Source organism: Rousettus aegyptiacus, unplaced genomic scaffold, assembly GCF_014176215.1.
Source record: "Rousettus aegyptiacus isolate mRouAeg1 unplaced genomic scaffold, mRouAeg1.p scaffold_m13_p_8, whole genome shotgun sequence".
Lineage (NCBI taxonomy): Eukaryota > Metazoa > Chordata > Mammalia > Chiroptera > Pteropodidae > Rousettus > Rousettus aegyptiacus.
In genome coordinates, this window is record NW_023416311.1 from 88,821,789 (window position 1) to 88,845,329 (window position 23,541).

General features: G+C 35.6%; 1 protein-coding gene and 1 pseudogene across 2 annotated transcripts in view; both read right to left on the reverse strand.

Moving 5' to 3' along the window:
* Nucleotides 1-22,185, reverse strand: part of C7 (complement C7) — a 43,220-nt gene extending 21,035 nt beyond the window's left edge. For both annotated transcript variants that reach the window (XM_016147968.2, XM_036225766.1), the window contains exons 1-10: nt 22,058-22,185; nt 19,956-20,011; nt 18,624-18,699; nt 15,293-15,434; nt 13,227-13,374; nt 11,963-12,101; nt 8,240-8,413; nt 6,559-6,802; nt 4,315-4,425; nt 354-520 (exon numbers count right to left, since the gene is read on the reverse strand). In XM_016147968.2, coding sequence (XP_016003454.2) covers nt 354-520; nt 4,315-4,425; nt 6,559-6,802; nt 8,240-8,413; nt 11,963-12,101; nt 13,227-13,374; nt 15,293-15,434; nt 18,624-18,699; nt 19,956-20,011; nt 22,058-22,063 — 1,263 coding nt within the window. In that variant the 5' untranslated portion in view covers nt 22,064-22,185. The remainder of the gene's footprint in view (nt 1-353; nt 521-4,314; nt 4,426-6,558; nt 6,803-8,239; nt 8,414-11,962; nt 12,102-13,226; nt 13,375-15,292; nt 15,435-18,623; nt 18,700-19,955; nt 20,012-22,057) is intronic.
* LOC118607569 lies at nt 7,959-8,077 on the reverse strand (annotated as a pseudogene).
* Nucleotides 22,186-23,541: the final 1,356 nt, after the last annotated feature.

Consider the following 23,541-nt stretch of genomic DNA (forward strand, 5'->3'; position numbering starts at 1 on the left):
CAAATGTAACAAGTCTAAATGCCTCCTTCTTGTAAGAATCTATAACTCCTCTGAATTAGGGAACAAGAAAAACAATCCAATTTATGTCAAAAGCTTAAAATGAAAATTTTGTCATTAATTTCTCTTGGGATTTATAAAACATTTAACCTTTACAACTAAAATATGAACAAACATGACAACAAACCTCTGTTTCTTATTATTATGTATGCATTCATTTCACCATACAAAACATGTTCGGGATAGAGAAAATGCTAATTACAGCCTTCTCTGTTTAACCACCTTGATTTAATCTCACTTTCCTGATGTAAATCAACATGACTACTTTCTGCTGCTTTAAATAGAGCATCACATACCTTTTGTTTTATGACTTGGGGAAGATCAGTCACAGACCCTGCCCAGGAAGAATATCGTTTTTGGTTTCCAGCAGGATTGTCCAGCTCTAGGAAACTAAGGCTAGACGTGAAGCCCGAACGTCCTCCTCTGACAAATGGGTCCCCTCGCAAAACATTGCCCTGAGTTCCTACACACGGAGAAATTAAATAAAGTGAGTCAGGATGCACAAATGAAAATAAAAATGAGAACATAAAAGTGCAAAGTCTATTAAGTATTAAAACACAACCCATTCAACTGAATGACATTCTGGAAAAGGCAAAACCATGGAGAGAGTAATAAGGTTAGCGTTTGCCAAGAGGAGATGGTGGGAGGGGTGAACAGGTGGAGCACAGGGAATTCCTAGGGCAGTGAAATTGCTCTCTGTGATATTGTAATGGTGGGTACCTGTCATTGTACATTTGTCCAGACCCATAGCATGTACAACACCAAGAGTGAACCCTCTTGTGAACTATGGACTTCGGGTGATAATAACGTGTTAGTGTGTGTTCATCGATTGTAACTAACACCGTGGCCCTGAATGCTGATAGTGGGAGGGTGTGTCTATGTGGGGAGCCAGGTATATAGAAACTCTGTACTTTATGCTCGGTGGTGCTGTAAACCTAAAACTACTCTATAACATAACATTTATTAAAACAAACAAACAAAAAGAAAACAGTCATTACCTGATAGTAGATGATATTAAGAATTTATTGTGTTGAAGAGGATGCAGAGAAAAAGGAACCCTCACACACTGCTGTTGGGACTGCAAACTGGTACAGCCACCATGGAAAACAGTATGGAGGTTACTTAAAAAACTACGAATTGATCTACCATATGATCCAGCAATCCCACTGCTGGGAATTTACCCCAAAGACTCAAAAACCCATATCCAAGAAGATATTTGCACACCGATGTTCATAGCAGCATTGTTCACAGTGGCCAGGACATGGAAGCAACCAAAGTATCTTATGATAGATGATTGGCTAAAGAAGCTGTGGCACATATATACAATGGAATATTACTCAGCTATGAGAATAGATGAAATACTGCCATTTGTGACAACATAGATGGATCTCAAGATAATCATGCTAAGCGAAATAAGCCAGACAAAAAAAGTAGAAAATCACATGATATCACTTATATGTGGGATATAAACCTAAAAGCAACAAATGAACAGGACAAACAAAGAGTTAGGGACATGGACAATGGACTAGTGGTTACTGGAGGGTAGGGGGTGGGGGAAGAGGGGAGAGGTAGATGGGGTAAAAGGAGTCAAATATAGAGGGATGGGGGAGGGCAAAGTGGGTAAAGGGGATCAAATATATGGTAGCTGAAAGAAACTAGACTTTGGGTCGTAATCACACAATAGAATATGTAGATATCAAACTATAATGTACACCTGAAAATTATATAATTGTATTAACCAATGTTACCCCAATAAACTTAATTTTAAAAAATTTATTGTTCATATTCTTAATGTTCTTAGTGTAATAAAAATATTATGTTATACAGGAGACTGTCTTGCTTCTTGGAAGGTACATGCTTATATTTGGAGATGAAGCATCATGATGTTATTTCAAAATGTTTCAATTAATATTACAAATATTTTAAATACATAATATTTGTATGTTGCTAAGTAATCAATATTATATGTAGACATAGATATATATAACAAAATGTCAAAACAATAAATGTTACATAGAAGACAGATATATAGGTGTTTATTACTCAGTTCCTTCAATTTTTCTATATTTAAAAAAGTTTTCATAATAAAAATATGGGAAAGAAATGTCATTACATCTGGAATACTAACAATAAGCAAAAAAGTTATTAACTTGCATATGATAACACACAAAAAGTGTTCTAAAAAGTTTGGATACTAATTAAATCTTTTTTTCCATTTATGTGCCTTGTAATTTCAGAAATATTTTCATCTCCATGGTAACTAATTTTTACACTGATCTTGACCAGAAATTCTTGACCAGAAATTCTTAACTAGCAGATCAGATTGGGGGTGATTTTCATTTCTTTCTTTTAACTAAATTTTATAATTTCATAAAATTTTTATAAAATTTTGCAAATTCAAAAATCATATTTTTATCATCAGAAATTATTAAAGTTTGATATTTTTAATAAATTACCTGAGTGCTTTCTCATCTTCATTGTTAGTTATTTTTTAATATGCAAACAGTCACCTCTTTAGTGAAGTGTATTGCAAAGTTCAGTCCCTGAACTACCTGAATTGGAATCATCTGAACTAACTGCGGATTCCTGAGTTCTGACCAAGACGTAGGAAAGACTGAAAGAAAAGCCTTGGAATCAGCATTTTAACAGGCTATCTCAGGTAATCCTCGTGCTACTACAGCTTGAAAATCATTGCCTTAACTCAAAGCCATTTACAAACTGTAGATTCTAAAAACTCGGTATTTATATTTATTTTTAAGCCTGTAGCCTCCCTGTCCACACCCCAGTGACCTCTCTGCTCCTGCTGGTCCTCTTATCCTAGACTAACAGCCTGGCAAGACAGTGCAGAACCCAAATTGTGATGCCAGACTTCGTGCATTTCTATCTCGTGTCTGATTCTTACCAATCATAATCTTAGGCAACCTCTCTGTACCTCAGTGCCACTGTCTGTACAATGGGAATCTGAATAATACCTAACTCTTAGGTAGGAGGACTACATTGGTTCATTTTTGTAAATCACTTAAAATTGTGATGGGCACATAGTATTACGTGTTTATTAAATGAAATCAGTGAGCAGCTTCCAATCACCAGCCAAGCTGATAACTGATGTCAACATCCTCCCAAAGCTTCCACTTCTGTTTCTATTTCCAGATCATTATATCTTCATCTTGTTCAAAAATTTGTCCTCCTCCTTTGTCATATCAGCTCCTTGAAGACAGGCCCTTTCTCTGGCATATTTACTTCTGTATCCTCAGTGCCTACAACAATTCCTGGAGCATACTATGGGCTCCGTAAATTGTTGATGAAGTAAGTAAGTAAATAAACTTGGTTTCACTGCTCTTTCTTCCTCCATCTCGCAGTCATTTAGCAATATTTCAGGGATCCCCACTTCTTTGATGAGAACTTTCACACCTGGGCCAAACTTAAACTCAAATACTGCTCAGTTCATGGCTTCACACAATGCGCTGCAATCTGGCTTTCATACCTACCACACTAAGAGTCTCTTCACTTTAAGACAATTAAGTGTTCATCATCCAAATCCAAAGAAGAGGTTTCAGTCTTTTTCTTACTTAACTGCTCTCTAGCATTTCTCTCTGTTAATCTTTCTTTCTCCTTTACTTTTCACGTTACTGACTTTTTCTGGTTTCTTATCCTATCAGACAGTTCCTTCTTGGTCCCTCTTCATTCTCTACGACTGTATTCTTTTAATATTTCATTTTAATCGCTCCCCGTATTAAATCCTTTAATGGCACCCGTTGTCATGAGGATGAAATTCAACCCTTTGACATGGCATAGATAGATATAATCTAAATCAGCTCACTCTTCTAGTTCCTCCTTCAATCACTCAAAGGCTAGTACACCATGTTCCCCAACCTCTGTACCAGCAGTAGCAGCAGCAGCATGCACCAAAAACTTAGACTCCACCGAGCATCCATGTCACAGAGTGGACCTGAACCTTCTCCTGATGATGTCATTTTTCTAGGCTTGTTTACCAACCGTTGCCATAGGAGAGAAAGGTGGTATATATTGAGGACATATTTGCAGTACCCAGCAGATACCCAGTGAATTTTCCAATCTGTATGAGTCTCGTTGCCATGACATATGAAAGAGAGATCAAAGGCAAAATAACCAAATATATGAAAGGCACAAAAAAGAACACATGCTAGAATTTCAAAGGCCCTTGGAAACCAAGAATTAACCACAAGAAAGAAGGATAGAGGTGAAGCTTGTAATATATACCACCCCCTTCTCATTTACCTGAGGCCCATTTTAAGGCATCTTCCATCTCCTTGCATTTGCTCTCTGAGTATTTAAACAAAAAATTGGAATTCGATGCGGTACACTCATTCATAGTCATTGAACTAACACCTGGAGGAAAAAAGTAAAATGTGCTTAATTCCTGCATTCGTTGAAGACCTTTGAGATCCAGGCAGGTATAAAAGTGAGATTAAGAGGTTGTTTCCAACTGCTGTGCCCATCTAATTAAGAGTGATATGATAAGGATATTTATAAACACTCTCAAAGAGTCGAGGGTCAGAAAAAGATATATTTGATTTTTGTTTTTGAACAAAGTAACGGATAGATGCACATATTCAAGAATGAAGCATCACGTGTCTAAAAGATATTTTCAAATAGTTCAGCAAATAATGGCTTCTATTAACTTTGTCCAGAGAGTGGAGGAGATGGAAGCAGAAATTAAAAACCCCAAAGAGCAATATCTTTCACCCATCCATAGTCAGCTGCTCAAGCAAATAGATAAAAGTAGGTGTGTGATGGCCTTCGGCCCAACTACTAGAAACCCCAAAAGCTGGGTTCTGGTTCCACAGTAATTAATTCATAAAACCCTAGTTCCACAGCCTTTAACATCTTCAATGTCTCTGGTTTCTAACATTTCCTTCCCCTGACTCATAACCTTAATATGTAACAATTTCTACTCCTTATCAAATGTATTTTTTTTAAGGCAGATAGATTAAAGTACAGAAATATATTTTTCTTATATAATTTTATTAATTATATTATAATAACCTCAATATTTTTTAAAGAACAGCTGGGGGTATATATTATATCCCAGGAGATTTAATTATATTTAAATTAAAACTTTTAGGAAGAACAAAAACTGCTCACGAGTAACATTTTTACTCAAAAAAAAAAAATACTATTGCCAACTTGAAAAGCTTTAAAAAATTCTCTCCATTTCATTTAAATGCTAAAGGAAAAATAAAGGGCAGTGAAACTGAGTTTAGATCAAGGCACTTGCTAGATTAATTTTCCAAGGAAATACTGCCTCTGTCCTTGCTTAAAAACAAAACAAAACAAAACAAAACAAACAAAAACTATGCTTGTGCAATTTATTTCTAACCTGTGAGTTTAGAAAAGTTCAAGTTCTATTTACCTGTTAATTTGTAAAAATTAAGCCTAATAGGAAAAAATAGCCAAGGAAACACAGAAAAAATGTGTAGTTCGCCCACAAGAGAAGGCTACAAGATCTCTCTCTCTCTCTCTGAATCTCATGTAAGAAGTTTTACTCTCCTCCAAGGTTGTAAGGGTATCTTGACTGATGAGGGAGATCCTGAAGAGATTATTTGGAATGGAGAAAGAAGTGTGGGCCTCAACATTGGGAAGGAGTTGGTTTAACTTGGAACGGTAATAAATTAGAGTCAAAAAGTCTCTGGAGAGGAGGAATGCATAGTAAGATACCACTCCCTTTCCTCATCGGGGCCCCTGGTGAGGACTGTCCTCTCACTGTGAAGTTAACACAGCATGAACTCAGTGGCATGCCCTGATTCTAACAAAAATCAGACATTTCTAGCAGCAATATAATGCAAAGACAAAACTAAGCTGACTGTGGAGACAGTGAGACTTCCTTACAATCTATATGCCCTTTAATGAGTCTTCTCATAGCACTGAGTCTCCATTCCTCAGTCTGTAGGACAAGAATTATAGTGGCTAACTCACTGGGTAGTAGTGAGGGTCATTGCTAACATATACATAAGTTGCCTGTTGTAAGAAAGGCAGACAATAAATTTAAGCTATTGTTACAAGTATTGGGTGGCAAGCAAACCTATGATATCCAGAGCAGATTTTTTTAAAAGGAATGTGAGTGATAAAGAACAGAGGTAACTGTAACACTTCTTTAAAACATCTTGATTTCTGCAGTAATAATAATTTCCTCATCAGTTTTCCTTGAGAAATATTATTTAATCTGAGAAATAGGAAAGGTCAAAAGCATTCTCAAAATCCAGTCAATACCCTCTTGAGATAACCAATCACAACAACGGTTTAATTCACATTTCATGGTATTGTCCAAAAGAGTAGGCAAGCTTTTCTTAAAATCCATAAGATTTTGAGTAGAGTATAATGGATTCTGGCAGTTTTGAATACCTTTGTACTTCATTTTCTATTTTTCTTATTTTAAAGCTCTAAAGTTTAAGTTAACCACATGTTATTTCCCCATTACAATCCCTACAATATTTTCATATAACATTTTTTTAAATACTCTACCGTTTTGTTTCATTTTTTCTGTGTCCACATAAAACAGAACTTTGTATTCTCCCCCTAAGGATCCAGACCGCAGAAAATGTGTCCCATATTCGTCGATTAATTTTCGGTAGGCACTGTAGTCATACAGAGAAGGAAGGCGAGAGAGTTCCTTCCAGAATGGCTCAGCGAGTTGTAAAAATTCTGGATTGTTATTGATAAACTGAGCCACTTCCACACTGTTCTGAAGAACCAACAATTGATAACTCTATGGAAAGAAGAAAAGGTTAAAGCAGTTTTAAGTTGAAGATAAAAAGGCAAAGGAAGTAGTTCCCTTGTGCAATGTCTCCATCAAGAGCCACCTCCAGCCCAGACCATATGAATTTCTATTTTGGATGCATGATTAGGTCTCTTCTTGGCCCACTTACTTGAAGCAATCTAAGGAATTTTTGAAATCCCAGGTAGAAATAATATCTGAGAGATGTCATGGTAATTTTTTTTATACTTGGCCTTGAAAATCCTGAGACCAAGTTGTTATGCCCTCCTCAACTACAAAAAGAGAATCAACTTTGTTAAGTGCTAAATAATCTCATAAACAAGTATATAAAACAATGTGTCCCTAGGAACCACATCTTGATAATGACTTATTGGTAGAGTGATCATATAATTATCTCCCACACTGGCATATTGACGAGTTAAACGACTTTATAATAAAGTCTTTTAAATGCTTAAGAAGTATTTAAATGATTTCCAAGACAGATCTACTTTATATCAAATCTTCACTTAATTGAACAATATAATATGAAATGACAAATATTTTTACAGTTCACATTTCCACTGTTGGGTTCTTTGTCATAAAACAAGTAAAATCAATATTTTATTTATCAAATCTTTTATACTTCTCTTGTGTGATTTATTAATCAAGTTACTAACTTTAAGAATGAGATGAAGTATGTGGATTGTGAATGATGAACAGCCTAAAATTTTTTTCAGCAGTAAAGTGTGTATCAATTAGTACAATCCATGTCAACTGTTGAGGTTGCCCATGATGAAAGTTTTGAAATTTTAAAACAAGAAAGTTTCTTAAATATTTTGATTTCCTCATATGAAAATTTTGATATCTCAAACGTAATAAAGTGTTTTAAAATTTTTTTGTTTCATGCACCTTTAAAAAAGATTCTAGTATTAGCATTTAAGAAGTACATGTTAACTGAATCTTTAAAATTATAATTCTAATACTTAAAGTAGCATCAGTAATCATGGATGGAAAAATTTACGATAGTTTTAACTAGAAGATTTGAAAGTAATGTGGTTTTTAAAAAGATTTTTAAATAAATACAAATACTTTAATGAAAAAATAAAAAGTATAAATAAATATATCAAGGAGAACTAATAAGACAAGATCATACCTTTTTTTTTTTAAAGGCCTACAGCACCCGGTCTTCCTAGATGGTCTCCCATCCAAATACTAACCAGGCCCAACCCTGCTTAGCTTCTAAGATCAGATGGGATCGGGCTTGTGCAGGGTGGCATGGCTGTAGACCAAAATCATACCTTAAAGAAATATATTGTATTGTCTCTTCGAAGATATTCTTGCCCTAATTAAAAAATTAAAGCTGATCCTTTTGGTAAATATACTTTTGTTAATGTTAGAAATACTTAAACCAATAAAATATGGAAAAGTTAACTAATATTTCATACTAACCTTTTCCTTCTGTTTTTTATCGTAATTTGAATCATGATGAGATAAAAACGAAGAATCTGTAGATCCAAAATAGAATTTTGTCCAACTAGTTGATTTACGTTCTGTTGATGTACGTTTTGCATAAGACCAGCTACTGTTGTAATATTCATAATTAAAATCATTATTTATTTTCACCTATAAAGAAAATGTAAAATTTTGCTATCACCAGATTAAGGCTTTGGATATAATTAAGAAGCTTTTGCCATAGATCCTTTAACATGGATACTTTCTTCATACAATCTTCTCCCCAAAACAAAGCTTTATTGACACAAAACAAGTGTGCCACTCATTAAGACCAGGACTGTATGAGTATAAGTACTCCAGAGTTATATAATATTCTATAAGTATTCTTTGTTAAGCAGAAAACATGGTATTAATAACAGCAATCCCAAATACATCTGTGAGCAAAGATCTGGAATTTTCCTTGAATGTCAACATTTAGCCCAGAAGTGAGCAAATTCACGGGGCTACACTAACAAAGAACTACTAAGCATTTGGTTCTTGACTTTTTGTCTAATACAGAGGAACAGAGTTGCACATAGGTTACATAAAGGTATTAAATCATTTGTACTTTGTTTTAGAATGTTCTATGTGATCCAGTAGGGAATTTAACTTTCCCATTCTGTTAGGATCTATGTGAATAAGCCTCTTAGCTGCTTAGTTCAGCATCTCCTCAACTTCGATCTACTCTACACGTAACTGCAAGAATCATCTTTTTTCCAGGTAGTGTGATCTTCTTAAATTTTCCTTAATTAATATCCTCTTCCTTTCAGGTTAGATCCTAGATTTCCTGAGACTGATCCTCCCTCTGAAATTATAAATGCAAACATCCTACACGCTGGCATTTCTTACTCTTTTGACTCTCATTCTATTAGCACCATATCTGTTATTCAGCTTCATAGAAACAAGCTCGTCAGTTTGTTTTCCTTCTTTCTCCCTATGGGCACCTTCATTGTTATTCCTTCCTGTTGTAGTTAGGCTTTGTGGTTTATGGCTTCAACCAAACCGAGGTTCAGTGCTTGCAGCCAAACTGCTTAGTACTACCATAGAAAAATCACACAACTACAGACTGGTGCCACTGTACATTCATTCAGATTGACCAACCTCAGTAGAACCCTCAATATGCTGTGGCAGTCCTATGTCCGAACTATGGAGAACATTCACTATCTCCACATCTGCTCCTGGGTTTAGCAGTTTAGTGATTGACTCACTGCCTATTGCTTCCACGTCACTTCCCTCAGGCTGGATCCTCAAAACATCTATATTCTTCATTCAGTAACAGGCTATAATTTCCCTCCACTCTGACAAACACCTACAAATTTAGTGACTGGAAAGGCATTTCGGATGTCAATCCAAAAACCAAGCCATGCTGAGAAAAACAAATGTCAGGATTATGCTATTATTAAATTACTCCTCTTCTTCAGAAACTGCAAACTTCCAGCATGTTTACCTTTCAACTATGTCAGAAATTCTCTTCTTTATTATTTACTCTGCTCCGTAACTTTCTAAATTTGATCCGAATATGTAATTCTTCCCCTTATAATTATGAAAGAATTACCTACACAGCCTCCTAAGAATAGAAAGAGAAAAAAATTCTCTACAAATGCTTATCTCACCTTCTCCCTCCTGGCCACAGGTTAAATTACAATACATATCATTCACCATGTGGAATGCAGAATTGAAAGTAATTGAATACAATACATTGGAAGAGTGAAATATAGGAGAAAAATAAAGGACTGTGAAATAGTGATCCAAGCTCTACTACTTATTAATTTGGTGACTCGGAGCAAATCAGCTAAAGTCTTCTGAGCCTCTATTTCTACATTATATAAAATACTAAAATATTATTTACCTCCCAAAGATATTGTGAGAAATAACCTATAGAAATTGCCTAAAATAATGCAGATGTCACAGTAGATATTCAAAAATTGGTAGCTATGATTATTTTTCAGGTAAGTTTCACTTTCTATTTTCATAATTTGATAATTGTTAAATATAATTTATTTTATTTTAGGTTGGAATATGGTGAGTTTGCTATGTATAATCAGAACTGCTTTCTGGAGAGGGTTAGTTTTGGTAAACAAGGGTCCTTCCATCTAAACATCCTAATAGTTTTGGTTTACGAATTTGGGACCAATAAATAATGAGTACTGAACTGGAAATTTTGGGTATTCTGAGAAGAAGGGAGGAAAGCAATGAGAGAGATCTTGGAAGATCTCTTGGACAGCAAGAAAAAAACTAGGAGGAAGAGGAGCAATTGTGGATGCTCTCAGCTGATTTGTCCGACGAGCATTGCCTGTGTCAAAACAAAAAGCGATCTCAGTAGTTAAAAAAAGAAAAGGAAGTCAGAGGCTAAAACAAGATGAGACCAGAAATTTCATTTTTTTGAGACCGTGGAAGGGCAGATATGTTAAGATGAAGGGTGTTAACTGTTCTTGTTGAATGTCTGCACTATTGCAACAGAAAAATCTCTACTCTATTTTCTCTACAAATCTTCAGAAATGTTCCCCAAAGCCATAATCGTTTTTGTGCGAGCAGATTTTCTGTTGAAATCAAGGAGCAGGATAAGTGTAGGTGTTTATGACAGCATGCAGGAAGCAGAAGCCTAGAGCCAGAGGAGATCCTGAGACTACAAGAAAAATTTAAAAATTCGGCAATATGGATGGACATTGACAAGAATGTGGAGCACAAACCACTCTTCCATACTACTGGTGGAGGTATAAATTGATACATCTGTGTTGGAAACTTTACCTAGTAAACTGTATCATAGACAAGGCAGCAATTTAAGTTCCAGGTGTATGTCCTAGAGAAATTCTACCTGATTTGCATGGAACTCATGCACAAAAATATTCAAGCATTTTCATTAGAAAAAGGTCGGAACAGCAATAAAAATGCCATCTACATCAGCATGAATAAATTTCAAAATCATAATTTCGACCAAAAAAACAATCCATAGAGGAATATATACTATATGAGTTATTTATATAAATGGACAAAAAAAAAAAAACAGTCAAATCTAAATTACAAATTTTTATTTAGGGACAAAGACATATGGGATAAACAAACACAGGGGACAAGGAAATAATTAATACAAAATACGGTGGTTGCCTGGGGAGTGGGGATGGAGGGATATGATCAGAGAGGGGTAAATGGGAACCTTTACATCACTGATAATATTCTATTTCTTAATGTGGGTGATAGGCATATATGAGGGGGGTATTTGTTTTATTAGTTTTCTTCAAACTGCAGATATACGTTATTCACACTCTTTTGTATGTATATAAACTATCTCACAATTTAAAAATAAAAGCATTTGTAAGTGAGGTGACACTAGCAATTGTAAGGAAATTATCATACCAATCATGGCCCGGGCCTTGAGTTTTGACACCTGTGTAGGGAAAGACCCTTAAATCATGGGCCACGTGGAGAACAGGCAAAAAGAAAATGAGCTAAAAATATATTTCAGCTTAAACGACATAAGTTAGAAGTACATTTGTACTTTTAACTCTAGAGTTACATAATATGTATTCTTTTGAAGCCCATATAAAACATTTATAAGAACTGACCACATATTAAGTACAAGCAAACTCTCAACAACTACCAAAACAATAAATTTCATACAAATAACGATCTCTGGAATTAATTCGCAGGTTAGAAATAGGTAAAATCAATGTAACTAAGTACCTGAAATGTATAGGAGAGGATATTTCCACTCAGTCTGAAGGGTTCTTGTCCGTCCCCACTAAACACCTTTCTGCATTGACCACCATAACTTTTTGTGTTGATGACTCTGTTTCTAAACTGGCCAGTGAGTGCATTGTAACTGTTTGAAGAAGAAGGAGAGGGAGAAGGAGGAGGAGGAGGAGGAGGAAGGAGAAGCAGTTAAAATCCAGAAATAGCACTTGCTGAAAAAGGCATCATTAAACAACTCTAGAAATTCTTGAAATACTTTATGGTTAAGCATCTCTTTGAGAGAGCTCAAATAAGGGAACGGTGTCCTAATGCACACTGTACATTATTCAACCTCTCTTGCTTGGTATAATAGCTAAAACTAATATCTGGGAAAATCCAACATCTTTTCAGCCTCAGAACGTGTTTGGGAAACACACGGCCCTTTTGTATCTATGGCAACAGCTGGTTTTGAATTGAACTATAGATAAAACCAATACAATCAAGATTACTTTTGAGGAGAGAGAGCTCTCTACAATGAATTTCAACTAGTTGCCTCGTGGCATGACGACTAGTATTCTCTTTAGAGTAATTTTACCATTTCTCTGTTAGTGAATTTTAAGATATTATAGAAAAAATTACACCTGACTATCATTCTATAATAGATTATTTTAAAGCCTTGCAATCTTAACTTGGGTCTGACCCTTTAAAATTCTTCAGGGTTCTTTTTGAAAAGGCAAACAGAGGATTGTCCCAACTTTATTTGGAAATGAAAGTTACCAACTAGTTTGGGCAATTAATTACTTTTTAGATTGAATATTTCAACACACTGCTTGTGTCTTCTTTCCTTGCTTTTATTCTATTTTCTTCATTCTCTTCAGTAGCCCCACCTCATTGAACCAATTCTCTCTTTCTTTTTCTCTCTCTCTCTTTCTCACTCTCCCTCCCTCCTTCCCTTCTACCTTATTTCCCTCCCTCCCTTTCTCTCCTTCTCTCCCTCCCTCCCTCTCTTTTTCTCCTTTTCTCTCTCCCATAGTTTGGCTGTTTATGCAGGTTTTTCCAGGTCTTAGGGGTTTCCCTGGATGCAGGACTTAACAGTGCTAAAATCAGGACAGTTCAAGGACAATTGGTCACTCAATGTTTTACCACATATACTTACAGGTATATAGGTATACAGATATAAATATGGCTATTAGGTGGTTTGTTATTAGACTTACCAAAAAAAAAAAAAAAGAATTATTATCCATCAGTGTATACAGGAGGCCGCCCAGCACCTTACCCATTTCCAGTAAGTTCTATGTTGGGAGGAGGTTTATCAAGGTCACAGGAAAGTCTCCTACTTGAGTCCTCACATTTGTCTTCATCAGCACTATCTTCTTCACAGTCAGAATCTCCATTGCAAACCAAAGATTTGCTGATGCACTGACCTGACCACAAGAAAGGCCGCCACACAAAAACAAAAGAGGGAAGAAGGGAAACACTACATGGCATCGAAAGGTTTTGCTCCCAACCCCCAGCACTACACTCATGTCCTAATGTGAATTTGACATAAATCCTCAGTGTGTTCAGGGAAGGACTGGCGATTATTTTGGTCCTTATTTCATAACACACAAAACTGATTCTGACCTTGGCAGGACACCAAATTGAAAATAGAACCTGAATCCCAGTTCCAGGCTTTCAGCCATAAGCATTAAGCAGTTTGTCTGAATCCTCCAAAATCATACAATGCTAACCACAGGAGGACAGATTGACCTCCCGCATTCAACTTTTGGTTTCTCTTCTGTAATCACTGACTCAGATGCCAAAGTCCTGCTTTTCTTCGTGATTTAGAAGTATAGGCCGCAAGAGCATGGGAATTGAGTCGAAGGGTTAAAACTTAAACTTTCTTTAGCACCTACTGTGTGTGAGACACTCTTCTTGGTGTTGGGATAAAAATATGAATAAAAATGGTATGCATCAGGTTTTTCACATACTTTACAAGCTAATAGGAAAGTTTAGGAAGATGTAGGTCATTATAATTCAACAATATAACTGTTGTGATAGACAGAAGCCCAGAGTACCAAGGAAGTGCTAGAGGGTACGAATGACCTAGCTCCTGCCTACCTCCCCAGCATCATCTTCTGGCATTCCACTAGTTTCCTATGCCCTAGTCATATTGAATCACTTACTTGAATAAAAGTCCAGGCTTTCTGTCATCTCCACTGAACTTGGACTTACAATTCTCCCAGCCTAGAGGGATTTTTCTCTACCTATCATTTTCTTGTCCTTCAAGAATCAAATTACGCATCATCTCCTCTCAGAAATCATCCCTTTCCCACAGTCTACGATGCATGTCCTCCCTCTGTGTCCTCATAGTATGCACTGTGCACAACTGTCCTAATAGTATAGCATGAGCTCCACTATACTGTCACTCAATCCAATGCAGCAAACATTCGTTGAGAGTCGACTATGTACCAGGCACTCCAGATTCAAAAACGAAATATAATCCATGTCTTCAAAGAGTTCATATTCTGCCAAGAAACATCCAGGCCCACAAATACTCCAGATTACAGATGGTGCCACATGCATACGGAACACAGAGAAGTGATTTATTAATTAGCTCTATCAGTTGAGGGTTTAGGAAAGGCTTCCCAAAGGAGATGTCACCTAATTAGGGTTTTGAAAGTAAAACAGGAGTTCTACAGCTGTTATTAGGGAACACTTCTAACATGTGTCACTTCTAATACATAACAGGGATTACATATGTACTATTCTGCCCATAAAACTTGAATTTTTTTTCAGGGAAGAGGCTATGTGTTTTATTTCTAAATCTATAACCCTCATCACTATAGCTGGAGCATAACAAGAATAATAAAAGGTTATTGAATTAATCTGACTGCACAAAAGCAACATAGACAATAAATCAAATAATAATGCTAAAACTATGTTTCAATCATCCCATGCATAGGGGTGACCTGTATTGCTCCTTGATTAGCTAGAGTTGCTTTTCTTATAAACATAATAATAATTTTGATAGTAACATTGTTTTTGTCCAACCTCACTGGACATATCAGACTCACTGTACATCTTCACCAAAAATGCAATGTTGAGAACAGTTTGGGTCTGTCAATAGTCAAATTTCTTTTCAAAGAAGCACATGGTGTCCCTGCCTTAATTACCCAATGCCTTTCCTTGCATTTGAAGGAATGATAGGCAAGCGTGTGATTACGACGCCAATAAAAATTATACTGATATTTGGGGAAAATTAATTTATGAGCCAATATAAACTCAGTAAAATTCAACAAATATATACTGAGCTAATTAAATAACATTTGAATCCACACTAAGCCTATGGAAAGCAAATACCTGAAAAACACCTGAAACGCTCTCCACATCCCTCTTCTGCTGGACATCCTCGTGTAGGTTCACACGATTGTGTTTGAAAAGGACTTCCAGAGCAAGGTTGGCCTCCATACTGCCCATATACAGCAATTGACCTCCTGCGAATCTAAACAAAAAACAGGTAGTGCTTTTCAATAGCTCCAGATTCCTTTATCTGAGAAATAAAGTCTGAGTGAAAGTAACACAATTGGAGAACCAATGTTCAGGAAATGATTCTGGTGTCCTACAGAAATAAAACCTCCAAAATCAATGAATCCTTGAGTCCAGTGACACTTGGGTTATTATCTAAGAGTGCTTCCAGCTTTGTATTTACTTTCAGCATTGAGTGCTATAAAAATAAAAATAGAATTAGTGAATCTTTAAGAAAGTAGCCTAAAAAAGGTAGCTGGGTAGACATATAGACTGCAATGCAGAATGATTAACGCTTTTGCCAAAGCTACACACCAAGAGCTAATTAAAAAGGTGAAAATTAATTGGACTGGAATGAGGATACGGTACTGGGAAGGAGGTTGAGATGAAGCGGAGTTAGACTAAGTGCTGACAATTGATTTGAACTGAACTTTAAGCCTTCTTCAGGAAGGCAAGACAAGGCAAAATAATCCAGAGAGAACTATGTTAATATGGAAGCCAAATTTACAAAGCAGAAGCCCAAATAGTCCAAAGGTAAAGCTACACATCTACAATGGACTTTACAAGATAATCAAAATCATTGACCTCTGAAATGAGAAATATGTCAAAATCAAATCTCTGGGGGGAAAAGCAGGGGAAAATTGAGAAAATCATCAAGCCAAATGAGAAACTACTAATTGTCTAAAATTCACTTAATCAGAATGAAGACATTTACCCAATGTTTAAACAAACAAACAAACAAAATCTACAAATTCCTTTTCCTTCCCAAACGCAATCACAGCTGCATCTTTTAAACCTCTTCCTATACTCACCTCTTCCCCATTAATAAAAACGAAAGAAATCTGAGATGCCAGCTACTTAAAACTTAAGCAAAGATTAACAGGGAAGACTAGATATGTTGAATGTAGTTGTCCACATGGGGATTTCTTGGGACGAAGGAGGAAGGGTCACTGCGCTATGGTTCGAACTCAGCCATTTTACACCAGCCTGGCCCTGGCTCAGGCACCTTTCATTGCATCCAAGCAGAGGAGTGGGGAACGAAACTCAGTGAAGTTTCTTGATGAGTTTTTAGTTTCTGAACTTAATTGATGAAGACAGCTCTCATGTGTCGTTTATTAATTTGTCATTTTCTGAAGTTCCAAAGCACAGATTGTGTTGTTTGTCTAAGTAATGTTTTGCCTCTCCATATCCTGGGATGACCTTGATGACTGCCCATTTTCAGCAGTCCCATTCTCACCTGCCAAACTCTGATTTTATGGCCGCATTTTCATTTTCATTTGCCTCTTCCTGGGTGAAAATTTTGATTTTATAAGCCAGGGATGTATCCATTATGTGATGACACTTTACTCAAGAAAAAAATTACTAATATGAAAATACCTTCTATCTACTTCTATTTAGTGTTCTTTCTTACCTTGTTTTAAACAAATGGTGAAAATGTTTTTGTTTGACATTTGTCTTGTTATTCCTATACTTGTTTGCCTGTAATCAGAGTTGCCATCCATTATTTTTACCAGAAGCCAAATTCTACATTTGTGTAAGTTGTTTGGTAAATACCATTCATGGAAGTACTAAATCAATGCTTAATGAAAATGATGATTATGATGATGCTTCAAAACTATCTTCTGCAATATGTTTCTATTACTTCAATAATTAAAAAATGAATTTTAAATAAACATTTTTACTCAAAGTGAAACACCTTTAAAATATTTTACAAATATTGACTCATGTAGTGCACCTGAAACTAATATAACATTATATGCCAATTATATTTCAATAAAGAATATTTAGACACTCAAACACTCAGAACCTTTACAATAAACATTGTATTTTTGGAATTAATCCTAAGACAATTATCAGAAGAAAGGACATATGTCTATGCATAAAAATGTTCAATAAAGTTTTACTTATAATAACAAAAATATAAATTACCTAAATCTCAAACAAAAGAAAAGTAGATTAAAAAAATTGGTATATTCCTATAATGGAATACAATACAGCTATTAAAATTCATGCCGATAGTATAATGTTAGGTTAAAAGAATAGAATAAAAAACTACATCTTAACTATGGGAGGTGAGCACGCAATGTAAATATATATATGCTTACTGCTAAAATATACTGCTGGAACTTATCGAATTCTGTTAATCAATGTCACCTTAAAAATAAATTAATTAACTTTTTAAAAAATGATCAAATAATCCTATTTTAAAAAATTATAAACATACAAAAAAGAAATAAACACCAAAGTGTTGGTTTATTGGTTTTTATTAAATGGTAGAATTATAAAGTAGTGTTTTCGTTATATATTCTTTTCTGTTTTTCTCCAGTGAATAATTTTTTTTTTTTAATTAATTTCCCCCACGCACACACTTCCACCCCTGACCTATGGATGTTGCCATTTCCCCTTAGGAGCTGGATTTCTGAGGACGGAGCGTCCCCTCCCACACGCTTGTGGTGTGCACCCAGGGGGCCTGGAACACCCAGGGTCAGGGGGCCTGGTGCACCCAGGGTGTGGTCTGTGGCTCCACCTGGGATGCAAACCCAGGACCTTCTGCATGTAGGGCAGACATGCTAACCGCTACACTATGGAGCCACCCCCTCCAGTGAATAATTTTGTAACAGGGAAAAAAGCAGACATTTTTAGAAGCGCTTTATAATCTCTAGATCAAGTCTGATATTTTATTTGCATTACTTAGGAATTAAACTTTAAAATGTTCCAAAATGTTTGACTTTATATGGTCATTCCCTATTTTTCATGGTCAGGTAAAGCAAAGCAGCTATTTTACTACTTGTTAGTCTTTGTTTTGAATAAGAAAAAAAGTTCAACCCAGTAAATATGCAACATATTTTGAATCATCTACTAAATTCATTTCATGCTATTTGTATTTCCTAATAGCTCAAGAATTAACGAGTTGCTTTTCATTTTTATCTCATGTATATTTCTAGGATCGAATATAAGATTTAGAAAAGTCCTACAAGAAAAATTAAAATGCATAAATTACTTTATTACAATATTAATTATTAAACAAGTTGTACTTTTTCCTTTAAAATTAATAATTACATTTTTATGAAACATAAAAACTAGAATTCAAAAGTTAATACCATTTTGTCCATACCTAAGCTATTTCTGCATATAAATAGTAAATACAGTTTTCGCATAGTCCTACCTGAGACTTAGTACAACCATTGCATTCTGACCATGGACCATAGGAATCCCACTGGCAATTGATTGGAGAAGAGGCACTGTCAAATTGTTCACCATAAAGCAAGCAGAAAGATAAGAGAGAAGGGACACAAAGAATAGTCAAAAATAGTCAAAAACAGTCAAAAATTGCTTCACAATTTTTTTTCTCAGAGGCACCAAAATATATAAAACATATATGTAAAAGGAACCCATTTTTTTCTAGAGAGATTATCATTTATTAAACATCTATAATGTACCGGGCACTATTTAGACATTGGAGTTGTAGACGTATTAAAAGATATAGGTCATTAGCCATTGGTAGAGAGGAGGAAAAAGACATAGATGCAGAAACAATCATAATGCAATAATGCAACCACAGTCCGTAATACAATATATCTAATTTGAAAGATTTTATAACAGTAATGTGTACAATGTAATAAGTTGTGGAAGTATAGATAAGAGAATGTTCAGAGTTGGGAAGGATAAGTGAGAACGTATTGAAGGAAGGTATTATGGCCTTTGAAAGGATTCTGAATGATGAATGGAAGAGTTATACAGAACCTCTTAACTGGGAGACCAGGAGCTCTAAAAAGACCTTATGAGAAGTGGGAAGCTAAAAAGTGGCAAAGGCTAAGTGGACAGGAACTTATTTTTCAAAGCTCCCTGATCATTTAGACCACTTCTTAAGCACACACCCATATAGGAGAAATGTGAGCTTAAACAATTCCACTCAAATAAAATACATGTGGAAAATGGAGAGTCGACTCGGACAATCTCAAGGAGGTCACATGGCTTAGACCTAAGAAACTAAGGAAGCCAAGCCTAAAAGCACATTTACAAAGGGTAAAGGAATAAAGACTTCTGGTTTCTGGATTTTGAGCACATTTCCATCTTTGGAAACATCTTAAGTCAGGGTGATAAGCCAATAAAACTATTTTCCTAAAAAAACTCTCAACCTTTAAAATCCAAAGAATGTTTTGCAATGACTACATTTAAAGATCAAATTATGCCCTCAGCTATGTAGGGCCGATGTGATTCTCTGAAATGCTGGTAAAACCATGGAACCGGAACAAGCGAATAAACCTTGAGGTGTTTTTAATCTTCAGGTTTCTTCCTTACAGCGACAAAATAAAGTAAAATAATAATAATAGTAAAATAAGATTTGCTATCACTGACTTCTCAAAATGTGGAAAGTGTTAAAGAAAAAAACATGATCAGGCTACAATATAGAAATTTGGTCATACTAAAGAATTTCCTAAAAAGAAAAATAATAATAATTGTTAATGATTTCCACAATGATCCAAAAAATTCTCACCTTGAAAAAACTGGGAAGTCCCCTATAAATCCCACCAAGATGAATAAACTTATTGCCTGGAGGAAAATAAAAGCATTATTTTAGTTTGCATCTTTATAATGAGTTGACAGTGAATATATGTGTACAAGTCAAGATTTGTGATTTAGGAATATAAAGAACAAAAGAACCATGGAGAAGCCTCATTGACTCTGCTTGTCTTTTAAGTTTCCATTTTATGCTATCTAAAGAGAAACCAGAGTATTAAGTTTAATATGATTCTGTTGAGCTCACCTCCTGCTACTCATTTCTGTAAAGACAAGGAGGAGCTGCATGATGTCATGGACAAAGAAATTGAAAATGCTCACTAGTTAAATGGTCATGAAAGTTTACTTAGGATCCCATCATCTTTTAATTCCTTTCTCCATGCTCCTCTCTAACTCCAGCACCCATGAGGACACTCAGAGAGGAGAATGCCTAACAGAAAAAGCAGTGCCAAGGGCTGAGGAATTAAAAAGAAAATACTTTTCATAAATGAAGAATCGAAAGCTGAGACACATCTCTGGCCAGAGAGGCAGTGATTTCATCATACTCCTTAGTTCTATGCATAGCTCCTTCGGTCTTTGAAACACTTCTGAGGCCTTTTATAATCATGTTTACATCATAGCATGATGATAGCCTAAATATTGAGGATCTGACTGGTTACAAAATTGTATGTAAAACATGATTACACATAGAAGTCTGAAAAGAAATAAATTAAAACCTTAGTAGTGGTTATCTCTGGGTGGAGAAATAACAAATATTATCTTTTGAACTTATTTTTTCAATAAAGTAGTATTGTAATCTAGAAAAGGATATATATTTTTTTTAATTCACAAATACCAACACAGTATAATTGGTAGAAGACGACTGATAACATCAAATCAGCTCTGGGTGTATCAAGAAAGCAGATGGGCCCTGACCTGAGGCATCACAGTACCTGACCATATCCCAGCCGTGTGAGAATCATGCCCTAGGTTCACCAACCCTAGGCTCATCCCAGCTCAGGTAGGGGAGAATAAAAGGCTGGACCACAGCCAGATCAGAGGGAAGCCCTTTTTGTTCTGAAGCCCTTCTGAAATACTTCAGATCCAAGTTACAAATGTTCTAAAATTTTAAATAAAAATACAAGACAGATTAAAAGAGATTAGATTATATCATAGTTTTAACTTTGCAGGGTTACTTGGTGTTCTAGCATCATAACATTAAACAAATTAACTATAACTTGTGTTTAACGTTTAATCATTTAATTCTATGTAATTTCATGCATAATTTATTCAAGACCCATATCTTGCTCCTCCTCCAACCCCACTGAAAAAACGAGCTTAGATTTAGTATTGCAAATGGACAGCATAGTGACCACAAGAGCCATCCAGCAGCTGACAACATTGAGAAGTTATTGTTCCAGAATTAAAATGCAGAAGCTTTAAAGTCTAAATATGAAAACTTAATGTAGTAGCAATTTCAATGTAATTTTTTTTTGCATCCCATAAATATAGTCTATGATAGTAATCTCTGTCTTTGGTCCTGCCTTTGGTTGAATGGTAATTTTTAAAAATATTTGGCCATTTTGCTTTGAGCTAACACGTGTGCTTGCTAAATCTTTAGTTTCAGTCCACCTAACTGTATCTTCCACTTTCACAATCCTGACCCTTTAATCCAGGATTCCAAATTCTAAAGTTCCTAGTCTCCAATTTCTCTTTTCTATAAATCTAGATAAGTCAAACCATGGGTGTTCATTGCAAGGCTCCAAATCAAACACACACAAAAATACAGTGGAGGGAATTTTTCCCTAAGAAATAACAATAGTACTGTTATATTCTTCAATGGCTTTCTCAGGACTTTCATACACATTGTCTCCAATTTCTGATTCCCAGGCCACTGAACCAATAATTTAACTGCAAAACAAGACAAGGAATTCACTTTGGCTGAACTGTTGAATTTATTTAAGTAAGGATTTTTAAAAGTTACCCTCAGATCTTCCTCTTCCCTCTTTTCCCATGTCCCTTCTTTACTTGAATTCTTCTAGTTAAGCCTCATCTCCTTTTGAGATAGCTTTGTTTACAAAAGTAAGGAAATAATCTTACCTTCATGTTTGGGAAAACAGTCAAGGCAGACGAGAGTGAGCAAAATTTCTGCCGTGAGTGACCAGTGAATTTTTTACAGCAGGAGAAGCCCAGCAGTCTTTGCCCTTCCTGCCTCCTCCTACTGGGGTTTGCTTGGCACTCTTATATAGAGCCAGCGCTCCTGAGACTTAGCTCCTCCCCCAATCAGATTCTCCCGACACAAGGAGCCTGCCCCTGTACTTAGTCTGGGTCTCAAAGCCAGATTTATTTTATCAATCTACACAGGCCTTAGCTCCAGCCAGCTGGGACTGTTTGGAAGTGTAGTTCTGAGAAAACATCTGCAGGTCAAGGAAGGCAGCAAATGTTCTCAGATCAACGTTTAAGTGATTTTCAACCAAAGGAGATTCCATGTAAGGCAAAGAATAAGCCTCCTTCCTGTTTCAATCTCCTAAATTAAGAGGATGTTTTCAAGATTCTCTTTAAGGGTGTTATACACCAGACTTTGAGATTAAACACTTTGTGGGAGAAAAGATCTAAATGCAGTTGAGTTCTGCCACTCAAAATGTAAACGGAATCTTCTGGAGTGAAATTCCCCGCCCACCTTTAAAAAAATACGTATAGCCTAACACAATATAATATCCATCATTCGTGCTTGACTTTCATAGAATGATTAAAACAAGAGCATCATTTTTTGCAAACATATGAAAAGGCATCACTAATTTTCCCAAGAGCTTCCTTTAATCTTTTGATATCCAGATTTCTCTGTTGGAAAATTCTTATCATGATCATCAGAGATGTCCATTTTCTCTTCTTCAGTTGTTGTTTTATTCTGCCAAATCCTCATTTTCCATGGCTTTGCATTGATTCTAGCAGTTCTCCAACATCACTTTAATAAATTTTATAAAACACTACATTTTTAGTTAGATTATCAGATTTTCTATTGAAGTTGAGCTACAGTTTTATTTGTATGGTTTAGCTAAATATTCTGACACTAGCTACTAGGGCATTGTGGGTAGGAGAGATGCAATTGCTATGTGAATTGAAAGTAATTTTATAAGTAAACATTCGTTAGTGAATATTATCCAGTTTTAACAATTTTTTTCTATATCCAAAGTACTTAAATAGACACCAAGCCCCAGTCCTCCCTTCATAAATTAACAGTGGTTGTCTAGAGACAAAGCTTCTGCATCTTTTATTCAAACCACTAGTGATTTGTGTGGAAGAAATTTTGCCACAGAGAAGATAATCCCTGATTTCTAAAATATAATTATATTTTAATTCAACTCTATTTGCATGAATTCCAGATGTCTTGGACATCTTAAGTACTCAATGTGCAATTCCACATGCAATGCTGTCTTAGTCTGGGTTCTGCTGACAAGAATTCGATTGCAAATAGGTTTTATTTGTTTTGTGTTTTTTGTTGTTGTTTCTTCAGAAGAGATCCTAGAAGGCATGGCCGAGGGGTGGGAAAGTGAGACTGCGAAGGAAAGGAAGTCAATAAAAGG